The 19,505-nt window shown below is 39.4% G+C and overlaps 1 protein-coding gene across 10 annotated transcripts in view; it reads left to right on the top strand.

Moving 5' to 3' along the window:
• SLC4A4 (solute carrier family 4 member 4) overlaps window positions 1-19,505 on the top strand; it is a 445,649-nt gene that overhangs the window by 232,046 nt on the left and 194,098 nt on the right. For all 10 annotated transcript variants that reach the window (XM_058297298.2, XM_071216116.1, XM_071216109.1 and 7 more), the window contains one exon: window positions 11,695-11,771. In XM_058297298.2, the coding sequence (XP_058153281.1) occupies window positions 11,695-11,771 (77 nt within the window). The remainder of the gene's footprint in view (window positions 1-11,694; window positions 11,772-19,505) is intronic.

Genomic DNA, 19,505 nt, shown 5'->3' with positions numbered 1-19,505 from the left:
GACCACCATCTCAAGAGAACATTAGAAACTATCATTGAAGAGCTTCCTATTCCTACCATGCCGTGGACATAAATAAGCTAGATACAGCTTGCTTTTGCTAGAAGCTCCTAAATTTAATTTGCCCAAAGTCAGCACATACCCTCTGGTGATGAATAACTGCTACATTTAGGCCTGAATCTTCAGTTCTTGAGATTTCAAGTTCCACCTTGGGGTGTGAATTAGGATTGCAACCTCTCAATATCTTTAGACTGGAGAATTACAAATGGTAAGTGGTTATGGGACCTAAACCATGGCAATTCTAGTTTATAGTTTCTAAGGATCTAGAGTTCAGATGGGATTTATGTACATGATTACAGGCCAGAGGGAAAGAGAAGAAAACTAACATTTTTTGGTTATCTGTGCAGGGCACTTCTTCATGGTTTTTTTCTTTGTTTAATCCTTATGGTAACCTTGTAAGGAAGGTATTATTGCTCCTGTTTGACAATGTTTTCTTACTCTAAGTTTTCCCTCTTTTCGTGATATTATGCTGACACAAATGATCTTTTGGGTTCCTTTTATATTTCTCCTTCTGGGCCCATTAGGCTCATCACAGTGGTGTGTGAGCAATTATCCCTTCCTCTTCTCTCCCTCATTAGAAAAATGATAACCAGTCAGTGTCAGCAGGGCTGTGTAACAAGAGTTAAAAATCCTCAACCTTTGGGACTTCTTAGAACTAGATAACTAGAAGTGATTTAAGACCAGGATGATTATCACTTTGGAAATGCAAGCATCTCTCTTCAGTTTGTGCTTTTCAGTGAGAATGTAATCCTGGTCTATCTTAGTTCTGACTAGAAAGCCAATTTTAGGGAAGCGGACTTGGCCCAGTGGATAAGGCATCTGTGTACCACATGGGAGGTCCACGGTTCAAACCCTGGGCCTCCTTGACCTGTGTGCAGCTGGCACACACACAGTGCTGATGTGTGCAAGGAGTGCCCTGCCACACAAGGGTGTCCCCGCGTAGGGGAGCCCCACACGCAAGGAGTGCACCCATAAGGAGAGCCGCCCAGCACAAAAGAAAGTGCAGCCTGCCTAAGAATGGTGCCACCCACACGGAGAGCTGACTCAGCAAGATGACACAGCAAAAAGAAACACAGATTCCCGTGCTGCTGACAACAGAAGCGAACAAAAGAACACGCAGCAAATGGACACAGAGAACAGACAACTGGGGTGGGGGTAAAGGGGAGAGAAACAAATAAAATATAAATCTTTAAAAAAAAAAAAAAGAAAGCCAGTTTTACTGGCTTTTCCCCTAGGTTACGTTTGCGAGCCATAAATCTAGAATCTAAAGGAAGGGGTTACAGTTTTAAGTGGAGGCCCAGGGAATATGTCTTAACATATAAAATTTTATGTCTACATCATTTTTCATTATATTTATATCTATATCCATATCCATAGCTATATAAGGCTTCAGATGTAGAACTAAATCAAATGGCTTGCTTTTCTGCACATATCAATACTTTTGGGTATAATGTTCTTTTATGACTAAAGTTATAGTTTGCAAACTGATAATTCAGACCAAACCTTTAAGGAAAATTTCTCTTGCCATAATGTAAAAAATAGTGTAAATAATGTTTCATGAAGAGTGTTGAAATGATTTAACAAAAAAACTGATTTTAAACCCTCTTAAATTTTTGATAGCCATGTTTGTATTGAAATTTGTCTTAATCTCCCAAAGTTACAAGTCAATAATACTGCTAGTGAATAATGTTTCAACTTAATCTCAGATACTTAAATACAATTAAATTAGATTTAATTAACACTTTTAATAAGATAGCCATATTATATTTTTATCAAAGCATTATGTGCAAATGGTTATAGAATTGAAGAGTACAGAGGGATTCTAAATAACAGCAAACTCCTTTGCTTTATCTTCACTGTGCCCAGGCGTGTCTGTCCTGACAACCACTTTTACTTCCAAATTGTTTCTAATTTTTTTTCTTTTAGGTTAATTTATGGTTTTGTTCCTATCTCTATATAATAGTCTTATGCTGCTCTTTCTGATTTATCAGTCTTTAAATACTATTTATATTTAAATTTTAATTTATTGCTATGATGGAAAAGGTTTTACCTAATTTGTATAAACACTTCTCCTTCCTTCAAATATTTTTGTGTCATTATTCTTAGTTTCATTATTAATTAGCACTTGTAATTTCAAGAAGTAAACCTATGCCTTTATATCTTTTGCTAGAAAGTATTCAAAGGATCTTTTGGCTTTTCACCTTGTCTAAAAGGGTATTAGCACCACTACCTTTCATTGCACTTCTCTGCACTGCTTCTACTTCCAGACTTTTATCATCTGTACTTTTACTTTTTATTGTCAGTATTGATTAGATTTACTTTTCCATCTTTATAAAACAATTAGGTGCTTTCACTATTAGTTTATTCTAAAGTTGGAAATCCATAAATAGCATTTATATTATTAGGACTATATGAATATAGTTCATTCTAAAGCTTTGTAATGATGTATATAATACATTTCCTTTCTTGTGCATTTTTTTTAACCTGGAGTTTTAAATCATCTTTCTGTGTTTTTTGAATTATCCATGACTGCAGTTTCAAGCTTTTCAAATCTCTCAAGGATACTAATAAACCTATAGAACCCCTTGAAATCTCTTTCCTGCTGGGCCTGTCCCTTCCTGTGACTCCCCTCTTTCTCCTGTTCATCAGTGACTGATGGTTTTCTAAACTGTTGCACAGCTGTTATTCCCTCTCACATTCATTACTCTTCTGAATTAGAGACCATATATCTCTTTTTCTTCGTTTATTTTCTCATTTTGCTAAATCACATTCTCAAGTAATTTGGAATGAAAGCGTATATGAAATTTAAAATTTTCAAGGTTTTTTTTTTAATGTCCTGAAAGTTTTTCCTTATTGTTTGTTTTTTGCACTTGATCGATAATTTAGATGAGTATAGAATTCTAGTTTGAAAACAGTTTTCCTTCAGAGCTTTAAAAACATGGTATCATTATCTTTTGCTATTCTTTGTTGCTTATGAGACTTCCAAAGTCTCATTCTTATTTCTTTTCCTCTCAAGATAGAAATGTTTAGGTTATTCTCTTTCTTGGTATTGTGAAGTTTCACAAAAATTCATCTGCATACAGGGCTGATTTTTAAAATGTACATTTCATGGTTTGCTGTGTTTATTTTTCCCTTGGGGCCTTTCAGTCTTGAGAAACATGTCCTTTAGCTCTGGGATATTCTCTTTGATAATGTTCTCTCCTCCATTTTCCTCCTTCTGTCTTAAGGGGACTCCTGGTAATCAGATAATGGCCTTCCTGGACTGATTCTCTATACCTTTTGTCTTTTCTCTCTCCTATTTTCTGACTCTTTGTTTTTCTCCTCTTCCTTACTTCTTGTAAAGTTATCTTAATCTTTATTTTGTAATCCTTATATTTTTTTCTCATTGGGAATTATTTTTTCATAGTGTCCTATCCATGGTTTATGGATATATAATTTCTTCTAAAAATTTTCTGTGAATTTATAAGTTATTTTTATTTTATATTTTCTAAATTGTTTTTCTATTCCTGTTTTCTTTTTTTTTAAAATTATTTATTTATTTTTAAAAATTACATTAAAAAAATATGAGGTCCCATTCAACCCCACCGCCCCCACCCCCCACTCCCCCCACAGCAACACTCTCTCCCATCATCGTGACACATCCATTGCACCTGGTAAGTACATCTCTGAGCATCACTGCACCCCATAGTCAATGGTCCACATCATAGCCCACACTCTCCCACGTTCCATCCAGTGGGCCCTGGGGGGATCTACAATGTCCCGTAATTGTCTGTGAAGCACCACCAAGGACAGCTCCACATCCCGAAAACACCTCCACATCTCATCTCTTCCTCCCATTGTTGTTGTTGTTGTTGTTAATCTTGGGCTTCCTCTTAAATGTATAATAAACCTCAGCTGTCCATTTATATTTAAGAAAGAAGGATGGCTTTAGAGTGAGCAGATAGGGCTACCTTGAAGGGTTGCCTAAATTCTGGAATTCAGAGGATGTTCCTCTGAGGTACAAATGCACTAATTGCCCTAGTCTTTTCAGAATACCTTTAGCAAAGAATCCTTCTTTTTTTTTTTTTAAATGAAGGGAATTCTTTTTCTTTTAAGATTTTATTTATTTCTCTCCCCCCCCCCACTGTTGTCTGTTCTCTGTGTCTTTTTGCTGCGTCTTCTTCTTTGTCCGCTTCTCTTGTTGTCAGCGGCACTGGAATCTGTGTTTCTTTTTGTTGTTTCATCTTGTTGTATCAGCTCTCTGTGTATGCGGTGCCATTCCTGGGCAGGCTGCACTTTCTTTCGCACTGGGCGGCTCTCCTTACGGGACGCACTCCTTGCGGGTGGGGCTCCCCTATGCGGGGGACACCCCTGCGTGGCACGACTCCTTGCACGCATCAGCACTGCGCATGGGCCAGCTCCACATGGGTCAAGGAGGCCTGGGGTTTGAACCACGGACCTCCCATGTGGTAGGCGGACGCTGTAACCACTGGGCCAAGTCCGCTTCCCAAAGAGTCCTTCTTATTTCGAGCATATGGTTTAAATGCCTTGGTTGCTTGGCGTTCTGCCCACTTGGGTGGTGGTAAACTTATTCTGCATAGTTTCCACGAACTCATAGCTTTCCACCTGAAACTTACTCCTGCCTCCCTTGTACTTAGCATCTTCCATTCTGGAGCTTGTCCAGGGTTTTACAGGGATGATCGTCTGTTTTTGATCTCCTACCCCTTTGCACATATTTTGCAATGAAATTTCTGAATAGCATGAATATTTCAGGTTGTGCTATACTGTCTGCAGTTCTAGAAACTTACTGAAGTCTTGTCTGTGTTTGTCTCCTATCAGTTCTTTTAATTTATGTGTTAATTCTTTTAATTAATGTGTTAATTAAGATTCTTTGTTTTTGCTTTCCAATTTTGTGAGAAAAGGTCACAATTTATTTTACATATTCTACCTACATTTTTTGTAGAGAATAAAAATGTGTGTGTATCTATGTAGGAGCTTATATACACACATGCACATATACATATGAGAAAGAGAGAATGCTAATATGGAATCACAGATAAGTTTTCTCGTCCACATTTCTTCTGAACTTCCTCAGCTGAGTGGAGGTTTTTAAATGTCTTTTTTATGTTTGTGTGTAAGAAAGAAAATCTGCTTTAAAAATTAAAATACCCATTTTAGATCATAAAAATTACCTATACAGTGCAATATTATTAGAATGGGGATCACCATGGTCTAGAGCAGGGGTTCTTAACAAGGGGTCCATGAGCTTGAATTGAAATTCAAAAAAACCTTCTTGTGGCGACATGTTGGTGTGGATGTGATATATTTATTAAATAATACACAGTGTAGTGTGGACTTACTAAGGGGTTTGTGGTTTTTACCTGACTGGAAAAGGGGTCCATTGAACAAAAAAAGGTAAGAACCCCTGGTCTAGAGCATTTTGCTTTTTCTGGGTGGAATTTAAAAGGAATTAGAGGAAATGAACCTGTGTATTTAACATTGAGGTGTCTCAGACCTAATATTGAATCTTAGGAAAAGCCCAGAGAATAATCATAAAATTTAGAAACAGTAGAGAACAGAGTCAAAGAAGTTGATGTTAGATAGATTATAAAGGAGAATGTGGACAGCAGAGGATAAAATAGGGTAGAGGATGGTCTTTACTAGAAAAGAATGGTTTTAGTGAGGACTTACTGACAAAGGAATTTACCTGTTCTTGTTATGTATATAATGTCAAATTTGCTGGCATTTAACCCCTGTATACTTCCTGCTTTCTATATAAGGATGTCTTCTCTGTTATCTTTTCCCCATACATTAGAAATGATTTGGACTTCTGGCTAGAACTTTACTTACTACTTACATACTCTGATGGTTATTGGGTGTTGTGATGTCTTCATTCTTCCTTAAATTTGCACTGTATTCCAAGCCAATTACATTCTTTATGCTTCTTCAGTTCTCCCAGGCATATATATGTGAGAGAGAGAACCTCTACCCCAGGTTCTCCTTTCTTTTAGCTGAGGTCCTGCACCCTTCTTTATTTCCTCTGACATTCTTTTATATATATATATATTTTTTTTTTTTTAATATAAATTTATTTATTTCTCTCCCCTCCCTCCCTCCCCCACTCCGGTTGTCTGTTCTCTGTGTCTATTTGCTGCATCTTCTTTGTCCGCTTCTGTTGTCAGCGGCACGGAATCTGTGTTTCTTTTTGTTGCGTCATCTTGTGCCAGTTCTCCGTGTGTGCGGCACCATTCCTGGGCAGGCTGCACTTTCTTTCACACTGGGCAGCTCTCCTTACGGGGCACACTCCTTGCGCGTGGGGCCCCCCCAACGTGGGGGACACCCCTGCGTGGCAGGGCACTCCTTGCACGCATCAGCACTGTGCATGGGCCAGCTCCACACGGGTCAAGGAGGCCCGGGTTTGAACTGCGGACCTCCCGTGTGGTAGAAGGACGCCCTAACCACTGGGCCAAGTCCTCTGCCTCCTCTGACATTCTTTGCTGGAGGTTTCACTCTCTTCTTTTACTTCCTTTTACCTCCTTTTACCTCTGTTTTCACCGCTGGCTGACAGGCTCTTAACCAGCTTGGCAGAGTCCTTTGGGTCTTTTAGTTCTGGGCCGTTCACAAACTTTTACGTTATTTACTCTTAGGCTTTCCTGGTCTGAAGTCTCTTGTAGTATACACACAATATCTCCCTTCATAGGAAATGAACCTTGGACAGCAGTGTTTATAGTAGTAATTCCAAATGGAGATAAAATGATAATGTCACCATTATTCATTCATTCACATACATTTATTAAGTGCACTAGTGCCAGGCTGTTAGGATGTAACCATGAACAAGACAAACCAAGGGCCTTGGATCTGGGCTTATGGTGTCTATATTAAATCATGAAGAAACAAACAACCCAAATCCTCTAAACAAAATAAAGCAATAAAAAATGCAATTAGCAAAAATACTAAACTGATTTTCTCTGTTATGAAATTCTTTCAAAGGGCTTTTGATCAGTGATATTTTTATCTTTTCTTGGCCTAATATTTAAATTTTAAATATTTCAAATATTTCTGTATTTTATTCGGTGGGGGGACAATGGGAATGGGTTGGGTGTCCTAAATTGCAAAATTTTTTTTGGTAGGGACATTTCTTCGTATTCTATTGCAATGGGAGACTAGGCATCTGGTCTGATAAAATCCAAGCTCATCTTTTAGCCATCCATTTTCATAAAGAAAAGAAGGAAAATTTTCATCTTTTTTCTTTTCTTTATGAAAACAAAAAATAAAGAAACTAAGTTCATCTTTGGGAGCAGCTAGGTGGGAAAACAACATATGTACCTTAAACATCCTTAGCTATATTATATTGCACATTATTGGCATGAAAATAGACTTTAAGTTTTCTCTTCATTAGTATGATGTGTTAACACACCAGTTTTTCTCTCGAGGGCAGTGGGACTGGAATTAAGAGATCCAGGTTTAATTCATGGTTTTACCACTTGCTGTGTGACAATGAACTTAACCTCTTTGTATACCATTTTGTATATCCTTAAAGTGGAAGAATAATATCAGCCTCACAGTATTGTTAGGATGAAATACAATAATATAAGTGAAAGTACCTAGGAATCAAAAAGATTTGTTGGCTTTTAACCTCGTATAAGAACATTTTCTAGCAGCTTTATTACTGCAACAAAATAAAAAGAATAGCCATGGGTCAGTGGGGTGCAGAAAACACTTATTCTGAAGCTACATTTATTAATAGTTTTGGGGTCGCAAACTGTGTCATTCAGACTCACAACTCTGAATTTTCTGACATAAGCATCCAGATTCAGTTATATATCTATTTGGTTATTTTTGTGTGTTAAAAATATATATTATTTATTTAATATTAAGAATTTAAAAACTGGTTTGCTACATAGGTCATGCGATTTTTGTTTTAACCTGTCTCTATATGCTCTATTAGCTCATTTATAGACTTATGAGATGAGGGTCATTTGTGTGCCATTGTGTTAACATACATATTTACATTTTTATGTAATACGAGCATGTTTAAATATCATGCTGTGCCTAAGCTGTACATTTTCTTCATATCATTTTATTGTACCTAATAGACATAATTGCAAAGGATTTTATAAATTGCTACATGTGTGCTAAAGAATAACAATGATTTTCAAACTTAGTACAGAATGTAATTAATTTGTACAGAAGACAGCGTGTACCTGCCAAGTGGGTACTTTGAAAATGAAGTTGTTTTTGATTGTGCAAAACTGCTTGAAAATGTGATTCTCCAAAGCTTTCTTTTTCTTATGGCCAGGAAACAGTGATATAGAAATTAATTATTATTATGCACTCGAGGCTGGTTTGTTCTTCTTTTTTTAAAAAATTAAGTTTAAATAAACAAGGTTTCTTTGGGCCAAGAGCAATCATAAGACATTTGTATACCTTGGATTTTAGATGGAAAGGCCCTGCTGGTGGTAGCTTTGAGTGAATGAATTACCACCTGCAAAAGAACTAGCATACATTAGGATACTCTTGTATTTCACCTTTTTTGGTACAAAGTGATGTTTTCCTCTAATATTCCCTCTCACTCAGGATTGCAGCATAATGAGTTTACATTATCCCTAAAGTGCTAAATAGAGAGCACTGATTTATTCTGACAATGTGTTTTATTGAATGTGAGGTGAAAAATATCCACAATAGAATGTTGTTAGGGTACTTGTTTTGTAATCACTTCCCTGGTTTGCTAAAATGCCACTCACAGATTTCTGATTGCCAGATATAATCTGGTTTGTAATCTCTTTTGGCTCTTGTCCTTGTCTTCTTTGATTTGTGAGATGTGTTTTTGGAAAAGCCTGATGAAACAGTGAGTTTCCAAAGCAGAGTTATTTATTTATTGGTTGCAGGTGAGGATTTAGAAGAAGAGCAGACTATTGTCCTTTTTGTGTTTATGTGGCGAGGATGATAATTTAATGACTTGCATGCGATATTATAGTTTGGAGCAGTATCTTGGAGGAGGGCCATATTATCAGAATTACCCCTCTGCCAATTCCAACCTATATAAGCTTCTCCCAACTCAGAGTCCAGCTACGACACACCTTCCTGTTAAGCTAACTGATTTATTTTGTGCAATGGATCTCAAACTTTAGTGTGCATCAGAATTACTTGGAGGGTTTGTTAAAACCCAAATTTCTGGGACCCACACCCAGAATGTTTACATAGTTGGTCTGGGGTGGAGTCTAAGTATTTGCATTAATAACAAGTGGCTGGTAATGCTGCTGCTGCTGCTGGTGTGGGGACCACTGATTTAGAGAATGGGAAGCATTGTCTTTCATTTAAGGCTTTGGCGAAGTGAAATGAAGTTTGCTAGAGAGGCAAGTGGGAGAAGATTGAAGAATGCTGATCTTCTCACTTAGTTACTTAGAAGTTTTGATGTCTGAATTCCTCCAGAGTATTAAAAGTTAAATGTTAGTGAAGCTGTTAATATTCATTACATTATTAATGAGAATCAGATTAAATTAGGAGGGGTAATCAATTTGATTGCTTCATAATATCAGCCTTATCTCTCCCATTTGGTTTCCTTTGTCTTCCTTGGACCTGAACCTTTCTCTATCTGCTACCCATGTAGCAGAGTAGAGATAGGCTTACTATCTTTCAGAAATAAAAGAATATAAAAGAAAACGAGGCAGTGTATCAGATTTCTTGGAACAGTTTTGACATCAATCAAGGTTTTTATTATTATAATAAAAAACCTTATTCATTTGGTTTCTACCTATTCAGATTTTGCAGCAGTTAGAATATTACTTGGACTGAGATGTACCTTTGCAGGATTTATAAAGAATTTCCAAAGCAAATCAATGAATTTAGGATATTGCCCAGGAAATTTAAATTACTTAACGAAAAAACTGCTTTCAAATTATTTCAATACTGCCACTTAAATAAAATTGATTTGATAATTACAAATCAGTCTTACCTATTCATTTACATAACTGCTTTTAAATTATAATTATGGCTAGGAGTGCTAAAGCTTCATTGCATTAGGAATATATAATTTAGATTTCTTTACTAATTCAGCCAGAACCTTCACCCAGTTAATAATAAAAGCAAATAACTGTCTTTGCTTTTAATATAAAGTATAAAATTATACCAATCATTATTTTCTATTATTTTCAAGCCCAGAATTATTTGGGGTCATTCAAGTATGTACCCAGTGTCTTTTGTATAGTGGACATTAGAAATCTGGTATATGATTTAAAGAAGAAAATGTGGCCTTCAAAGAGGTTCTTTTAATTTTCCCCATAAAGCAGGTGTTTTTAAAATGTTCTTTCCTTTGAAAAATGCCCTGTGCTCACATTTTCCTAGAATAAAACACCCTTACCAGGTGAAGGATTTAAGTTCTCTATGCCACGTTTACTCAATGAAATGCAGTAGAGTGGAACCTCTCCATTTTGCCAGCTCAGGAGAATTATGATTTTTCTGATCTAGTATTTTAAAAGCAATTATGTTACTTATAGACCTGGTATTTAGACAGTAAGTTACTAGAAGTGGACATTAATCTTTTGCAAAATTATGTTTTAAAGTTTTGATCTGAAGGAACTTAAGTGTGCAATCTAAAGAATTATTTGGCAGAAGATGTGAAGCTGTGTTTGAACTTCAGGGCTTGTTTTCAACCCTTGTCCTCTTGCTGTGGAGACCAGCCTGAGTCAGATCATTGAGGATTAATGATGAATTCATTACTCAGCTCTTTGCAAGGGTTGGATCAAACACCCTTGCTTTGAAAAGTTACTCTTTTACTAGAAATTTCAGCTCGGACAGCAGAATGAAAATTGAGTGTTCTCTTGATGAACACAGTCTATTTTAAAATTGTCTGTGATTTCTAGATGTCTCTCTTCCTCTCCATTCTTGTTTAAAATTGTTTGAAATAATTGGGCAGATTGCCAATAAATTTTACCTACAGAAGCTATGTTGTTGCCAGGGATATTGTTCCCAGGTAAAATGCCTGATAAAATCCACCCTTTTACTCAAATAAGATATATGGCATATCAATGGAAGAGAAGGGTAAGCTTATTTTGGTCTTGCTAATGTGAGTGCAGAGAAGTAAGGGAACCAGGGCTAGTACTGCTTTGCAGCAAAGAATGGGGATCCTGGATCACGTTCCCACTAAAGAGAAATATTCCTGATCAAAGTGTAAGCCAGAGAAGGGGTCACTCATGGCTTTAAGGGTGATCAGAGCAAATGGTGCTCTAGGAGAGCTGGGTAAGAGGAGGTCAGGGTCTGCATCCAAGGATGAGCTCTGTTGAAAATGAAGGTTGAGCTAATATCTGCAGGACACCAGCTAGACTAGGTTATGTGTAGGGTAAAGGCAGGGATGAAAGGTAAAGCAAACCAGGAGTAAATTAATTTTTATGCTATTGTTTTAGAAATTTCTTTCAAAACTTTACTTATCTTGGAATAGAACCAGCAATAAACTTAAAGTATTTGGGATTTTTTCCTGCTTTTCATTTAACCATGTTTTTACCACACACTGGACTCTGGAAAACTCTTCAGGAGAATCCTAATGTGGTTAAAAGCATCACCACCATTCCCATCATCATCTATGAGTGTTGATTAAGTATACAACTAGGGCCTTTGTGTTTTTGAGAAGTCTTTAATTGGAGTTCACTTTCGTTTTTCTAGGTAGCCCTGCTATGACCCACAGGAATCTGACTTCTTCCAGTCTGAATGACATTTCTGATAAACCAGAGAAGGACCAAGTAAGCAAAGAATTCTTGTTTCTCTGAAATCAAAGACTGAGTATATATCTAAAAGATGCTGGGAATGATTAGAGATGATAGGTCCCTAACATTATGTACAGAGTGGGGTTCACAGTTTCTTTGAAGAGAGCCAAAGCAGTGTGTGAAGGGATTTGGAGTTTAGAAGATAAGAACTTTAGTCCTTATAAATGTATTCACTTGGGCACTTTAACTCTTGGATGTACAGCTTTAAAATAGTAGTAATAATGCTACCCCAGGTTTATTGTGAGGATTAAATTAGATAATGTGTAAAAGAAAGTTCTATGGTAAACTATACAGGGCTAAGAAATGCTAACAGTTGCTAACCTTGGGGATAATTTAGTAAAGATAACGATAACTAAGGTAGTCTGGTTAGCGGGGTATTTACTAAAAGCCTTTTTGAATTAAGTGAAAATCAGGTTTTAAATCTCTTTATTAGCTTTCTTTTGAAAAGAATATGGCAGAAACTGAGCCATGTTCCCAGTCAGGTGGGTATCTGAGAAAGGAGATTATGTTTCAAAAATATACTACATTAATATTTATAAAAAGATGCTTCCTCAGTAAAAATTCTCAAAGCTTCAAAAAATGAAAATGAATATTTTAAAAGTGTTAGGGTTCCCTCAGGGATGTAGGGGAAGTGGCATATGTTGGAAAGAACAAGGAAAATGAAGCAAGAAGATCGGGTCTTGGTACTTGTTTCAAACCAACTGTACTAGTTTCCTTCTCTGTTAAATGGGAACAATAAAGCATAATTCAACTTGGAAAATGATGTATCTTATTCTTGCTGTTATAAATTATATTTTTTTGTCCTTTGATATAATAGATGAATGTGAGTCTAGCTGGCTTCAGGCTTTACATGCTAATTTTGTGCCATATGCATGACTTTATTGTCTTTTTACTTTTTTTAAGAAAAGAGTTTTGAGATCAAGGTGTCTTTGAAGATGCTTCTTTTTATACTTTTTTATTTTAAAAAAGCCAAGTTCATGATGGTATTCTTCTTTAACTGTCAGCACTTGTAGTAGTGATGGAGGATTATAGACCTTGGTGAACTCTTGGAATTTAGAGGGAAACGGCTCTTCCATTCTTCTTTTCCACAGTATCACCCTTCATCATCTTAGACCTGGATTGCTGGAAAAATCTTTGGAGAACTAATCTGTTGTCTTTATTCTCTCACAATTCAATATGCTTTTCATATTGTTGTCCTCACATTTCTCCTCTGGCTTAAAATCTTACGGTATCTTCCTATGAAGTTTAGTTCAGAATTCCCTATTTGACTTGTAAGACCCTCAGAAATCTAGTGTTATCCTTCTTATCTTTATTTATATTCCTCAGAATAGTGACTTTTTACTTTGCTCAGCCTAATTCTTTTATTTTCCTTCCTCTGCATTTTTATAGTTTTTTTTTAAATTAGAGAAGTTATAAGTTTACTTGTAAAACATAGAGTATTACCATATAACCCTCCCCATATTATTAACACCTTGCAGTAGTGTGGAACATTTGTTATAATTAATGAAAGAACATTTTTATAATTACTATTTACCATGGTCCAACTTTTACAAGAGGGTTCACTGTGTTATACAGTCTTTTATCTTTGAAGTTTTATTCTAGGAACATATCTACAACTCAAAATTTCCCCTTTTAACCACAATAACATACATAATTCAGTGTTGCTAATTACACTGACAGTGTTATGCTACCATCACCACCATCCATTTCCAAAACTTTACAATCAACCTAAATAGAAATTTTGTACAAATTAAGCATTAACTCCTGATTACCTACCCAAAAAACAGGCCCTGGTAATCTATTTCTAGTTTCTAGCTGTATGAGCTTGCTTATTATAGTTAGTTCCTATCAGTGAGATCATACAATATTTGTCCTTCTCTGTCTTGCTTATTTCACTCAACATGATGTCTTCAAGATTCATCCACATTATCTCATATATCAGGTCTTCATTCCTTTTTACAACTGAAAAATATTCCATTGTATATATATTTATACCACAATTGTTTATCCATTCATCAATTGATGGATACTTGGGTTGCTTCCATTTTTTAGCAATTGTGAATAATGCCTTTATGAACATTGTTTGCAAATATCTGTTAAAGTCCCTGCTTTAATTTCTTCTGGGTATACATCTAATAGAGGAATTGCCAGGTCATATGCTAATTCTATACTGAGCTTCCTTAGGAACAGCCAAACTTGTACAGCAGATACACCATTTTACATTCCCACCAACAATGAATGAGTGTTCCTATTTCTCCATATCCTTTCCAACATTTACAATATTCAGTTTTTTTCTCTTTTAACAGTAGCCATTCTAGGGGGTGTGAAATGATATCTCAATGTGATTTGGTTTGGATTTCCTTACTAGCTAATGAAGTTGAGCATCTCTTCATGTGTTTTTTAGTCATTTGTATATCCTCTTTGGAGAAATGTCTATTCAAGTATTTAGCCCATTTTTTAATTGTCTTTTTCTTGTTGACATGTAGGATTTCTTTATATATTGTGAATATTAAACTCTTATCAAAATATTATGCCAAATATTTTCTCCCATTGAGTAGGTTGTCTTTTCTCTTTTGTGATAAAAAAAGTCCTCTAATGCACAAAAGCTGTTTTTTTTTGTGCATTTTTTTGTGCATTAACCCAGGTCTTGTATGTGTGAAGCTGGCGCTTAACCACTGAGCCACATTAGCTTCCCTGAGTTGGTTTTTTTTGTTTGTTTTGCTCGTTGTTTGTTTTTGTTTTTTCAGGAGGCACCAGGAACCAAACCTGGGACCTCTCATATGGGAGGTGGGAGCTCGACCACTTGAGTCACATCCATTCCACAAAAGTTTTTAATTTTGATGATGTCTCATTTATTTTTTTCTTTTGTTGCTTGTGCTTTGGGTGTAAAGTCTAAGAAATGCTTGTCTAATGTAAGATCCTAAAATGCTTGCCTACATTTTCTTCTAGGAGTTTTATAGTTCTGGCTATTAATTTTAGGTCTTTGGTCTATTTTAAATTAATTTTTATATATGGTATGAGATGGGGGTCCTCTTTCATTCCTTTGCATATAGATATCCAGTTCTCCCAGCACCATTTCTTCAGTAGACTGTTCTTTCCTAAGTGAGCAGATTTAGCAGCCTTTTCAAAGTGAATTGCCAATAGATGTGAGAGTCTATTTCTGAACTCTTAACTTGATTCCATTGGTCTATCTATCAACCCTTGTGCCACTACCATGCTACTTTGACCACTGTAGCTTTGTAATAATCTTAAATATCAGGAAGTGTGAGACCCCCCCAACTTCATTCTTCTTTTCAAGGTGGTTTTGGCTTTTTTGGGCACCTTTCCCTTCCAAATAAACTTGGTAACTGGCTTTTCCATTCCTTTAAAGTAGGCTTTTGGAATTTTGATCAGGAGTGCATTGAATCTGTAAATAATTTTGGGTAGAACTAACATCTTAACAATATTCAGTCTTCCAGTCCATGATCATGGAATGTCCTTCCTATTATTTAGATAGTCTTTGATTTCTTTCAGTTTCTTGTAGTTTTACCTCTATAGGTCCTTTACAGCCTTGGTTAAATTCATTTCTAGATATTTGATTCTTTTAGTTGCTATTATAAAGGGAATTTTTTTCTTTAATTCTTCTTCAGATTGCTTGTTATTGGTGCATAGGAACACCACTGATTTTTGTGTGTTGATTGTGTACCCTACCACTTTGCTGAATTTGTTTATTAGCTCTAGTATCTTTGTTGTCAGTTTTTTTTGTGACTTTCTATATATAGGATCATGTTATCTACAAATAGTGGAAGTTTTATTTTTTCCTTTCCAATCTGGATGTCTTTTATTACTTTTCCTCGCCTAACTGTTCTGGCACCTAGTACACTGTTGAATAAAAGTGCTGACTGTGGGCATCCTAGTTTTGTTCTTGATCTTAGACTGAAAATTTTCATTCTTTCACCATTGACTGTGACATTAGCTGTGGGTTTTTCATATATACTTTTTTTTTTATTTTAAATTTTAAATTTTTTTTGTCTTTATTCATTTTTTTAATATTACATTAAAAAAATATGAGGTCCCCATATACCCCCCACCCCCTCACCCCAGTCCTCCCCCCATAGCAACATTCTCCTCCATCATCATGAGACATTCATTGCATTTGTTGAATACATCTCTGAGCATCGTTGTACCTCATGGTCAATGGTCCACATCATAGCCCACACTCTCCCACTTTCCATCCAGTGGGCCATGGGAGGACATACAATGTCCGGGAATTTTCCCTGCAGCACCACCCAGGACAGCTCCAAGTCCCGAAAACGCCTCCACATCTCATTTCTTCCTCCCATTCCCCACACCCAGCAGCCACCATGGCCACTTTCTCCACACCAATGCCACATTTTCTTCGATTACTAATCACAATAGTTCATGAATAGAATATCAGTAAGTCCACTCTAATTCATATTCTATTCCTCCATCCTGTGGACCTTGGATTGGTTGTGTCCACTCCACATCTATATCAAGAGGGGACTTAGATTCCACATGGATGCTGGATGCAATCCTCCTGCTTTCAGTTGTAGGCACTCTTGGCTCCATGGTGTGGTGGTTGACCTTCTTCACCTCCATGTTAGCTGAGTGGGGTAAGTCCAAAAAACCAGAGTGTAGGAGTTGCAGTCTGTTGAGGCTCAGGGCCTGGCTATCATATGGTCAGTCCAGAGATTCAGATCCCCTGGGTATATATAAAACCCCAGCACCAACTACAATTCTGGTAAAGTAACAGGAAAGGCGTGTGAAAAAAGATCACATCTGAGTCCAGCTCCATCACACAGAAACACAAACTTCAAGAAAGGGCCAACTGACATGGCACTGAACTCCATCTGCCATGACCATAGAACCTGTGGGTCTCTGTAGCCCTCAGAACAATCAATACAGAATGCTAGATATTGTCAAGTGCTTTTTCTGCATCAGATGAAATGTGGGTTTTTGCATTTTTATTAATGTTGTATAATACATTAACTGATATTCTTATTGAGCCACCCTTCCATAGCTGGGATAAAATCCACTTGATCAGGGTGTATAATTCTTGTTTTGTTTTATTTTGTTTTTTAAGGAAGCAATAGGGGTTGAACCTAGACCTCATATGTGGGAAGCAAACACCCACCAATGAGCTACACCTGCTCCCAGTTCGTAATTCTTTAATGCGCAGATAGATTTGCTTTGTCAGTATTTTGTTAAGGAATTTCACGTCTATATTCATAAGGGAAATTGGGTGTAATTTTCTTTTTCTTGTAGTATCTTTATCTGGCTTTCGTATTGTTGCCGCCTTTCTCCACCCCTCCTCCCCTTCCAGCCCCCGCCGTCCTTCCCGCCAGTCCCGCCCATATTGCCAACCCACAATCTGCCCTCTTCCCCAGTAACTGCTTACCTCAGGTCTATCCATCAGCTTCAGCCTGTCCACAGCCGCCCCTTAGCCAGCCCTCCCTTCATCACGCCCCTCCCTCTACCCAACCCTATATAGCTAAGTGTACTTCCATAATAAAGCAGACCTGTTCCTGCGCTCAGGCGGTCTCCGTGGTTCTTTCCTAACCGCGCGTCCCCCACGCCTGGAGAGCCCCGGTGCTCTATCCCTGGAGCACCCCCCGCCGGCGGTTCGGTAGGAGCTGACCCCCCCGACTCTTGGGCCTGAGCGAGACTGAGACCTCCCCGCTCAGCAACAACTGGCGCCCCCAATGTGGGGCAGCTCCTCCTCCGGCCCCTCTCTGCTGCTGCTGCTGCTGTGATTGTCCTCCTCTCCAGGTAGGGACCCCTCGCCCGGACGAGCCCCAAGGGACCCCTCGCCGTCGTCCCGTCCCTATCCCGTCATGGCGCCTCTTTGTCATTGCGTCAGGCGCCGCAAGTCAGAGCCCTCGCTGCCCTGCTCGATGCCAATGGAGTCCACGTCTCCTTGCGGCAGCTCCAAAAGTACTGGGATCTCTTGCTCCCTTTTAATCCGTGGCTCGCCACCTGCCAACTCTGGAGCCCGGACACATACTCACAACTCATAGATCGAGTCACCTCCGCCATGGAGCATGAGAAACGCACCTTCCCAGCAGGCCTCTTACCCGTTCTCGTTGCCATTCGCGCCTGTCTCCTTGGCGCTCCAACCGAGGCCATTTATGAAGCTTCTCCTAAACGGCCTCTAGACTGTGATCCCGATGAGCCCGCCGACACTGACTCTCTGTCTAACCAACTTGCTGCCGCTCTCGAGTGCGAACCTCCCCGCCCGAGCTCCCCGCAGCAGACAGAAACCATTCCTGCCGCTCCCCAAGATGGCGGACTTCCGCCTTCTTCCCCCACTTCTGCCCAAGATGGCGCGCATCCGGCTTCTTCTTCGCCGGTGTCCTCTTCCCGCCTCTACCCGCCTCTTCCTGCCCAGTCAACATCCGGTTCAGGCCCGGAAACTGCGTGGTCGCCATCTTCCACTAAACCGGAAGCACCCCTCGCGCCATCTTGTCCGCTGCTGGATGTCGCAGCTTCGCAATCTTGGCTGGCACCTGGAAGGGTCCCGCCGCCATTTTGTTGTCGCCCGGAAGCCGCTAAGCCGCCATTTTCTCACCCGTGTTCCGCTTATCCCTTGCCGCCACCGTACGGCAATAGCCCTTCACCTGCCTTGGCTGCTCCATCAGTCCCCGGTGCCACGTCTTCTCAAGCCCCCCAGCTGTATCCGTTGAATCCTCAGCCCACACAGCAGCGACCCCAAACTTGGCTACCCTTTACAGCGGAAGAGGTCAGGACCCTCCGCAAAGCTGTAAAGGAAGACGGAATTGGCAGCCCTTATGCGCAGCAACTACTTGAGGAGTTGGGGACCCAACTCGTTCTCCCATATGACTGGATTGCACTAGCCTGTGCCATCCTGACGCCGGGTCAATTTATTGAATGGCGCGCCCATTACCAAGCGGCTGTTGACCTGCAAATCGTGGAGAATGCCCAAGCCGGCGTCCTCGATCCCTCCGACGCACACACGGGTACCAATAATTATGCAAACCCTCGTTCTTATCTCGAAATTCCCCAGGGTTTTGGCATCGGGTAAAAGTCCTCGTCCAGCGGTCATTCTCTCTAGTTTCCACCTAGCAGCCCACCAAGCTCGCGCAGCTGCTTCAGGACCCCAATGAAACTTTCCCAGCGTTTGTCGCCCGCGTCCTGGAAGCTTGTCAGCGGAAGATTTCCAGCGAGGATGCCCAGTTTGCGCTGGCCAAAGAACTTATTATAGACGGGTGCCTTGCGCCGTTCCGGGCCGTAGTCCTTCCCATACGCGACAAAGCTCTGCACGAATGGGTCCTTGCTTGCCATGACGTCGACCCACAAGTCAAAACACTCACCGCTGCCTTTGCCTCTGCCATGGCTGTTTCATCCGGCCCCACTTCTGTCTGCTTTCGGTGCGGCCAGCCCGGCCACTTCGTCCGCGAGTGCTCCCAGCCAGGCCCAGCGCCTCGCTCAGACCCGCCGTTGCGACGGCCAAGGGGCCCTCCTACGCCATGTCCGCGTTGTGGGAAAGGATATCACTGGGCCCGTGACTGCCGTGCCGCCCAAGGTTCCCAGCAGCCTTTAAACTCCCAGCGGGGCAGGCCTCAGCCCCACCCTCAAGAGGCCCCCAGGAGAATTCCCAAGCCGTAATGTGGACAATGCCCATCACACGCTGCCAGAAACCCTCATTAGAGCTTAAGATTAATGGGCAATGGCTTGATGGGCTTCTGGATT

Source organism: Dasypus novemcinctus, chromosome 1 (genome assembly GCF_030445035.2).
Source record: "Dasypus novemcinctus isolate mDasNov1 chromosome 1, mDasNov1.1.hap2, whole genome shotgun sequence".
Classification (NCBI taxonomy): domain Eukaryota; kingdom Metazoa; phylum Chordata; class Mammalia; order Cingulata; family Dasypodidae; genus Dasypus; species Dasypus novemcinctus.
This window is presented reverse-complemented; position numbering and strand designations above follow the sequence as displayed.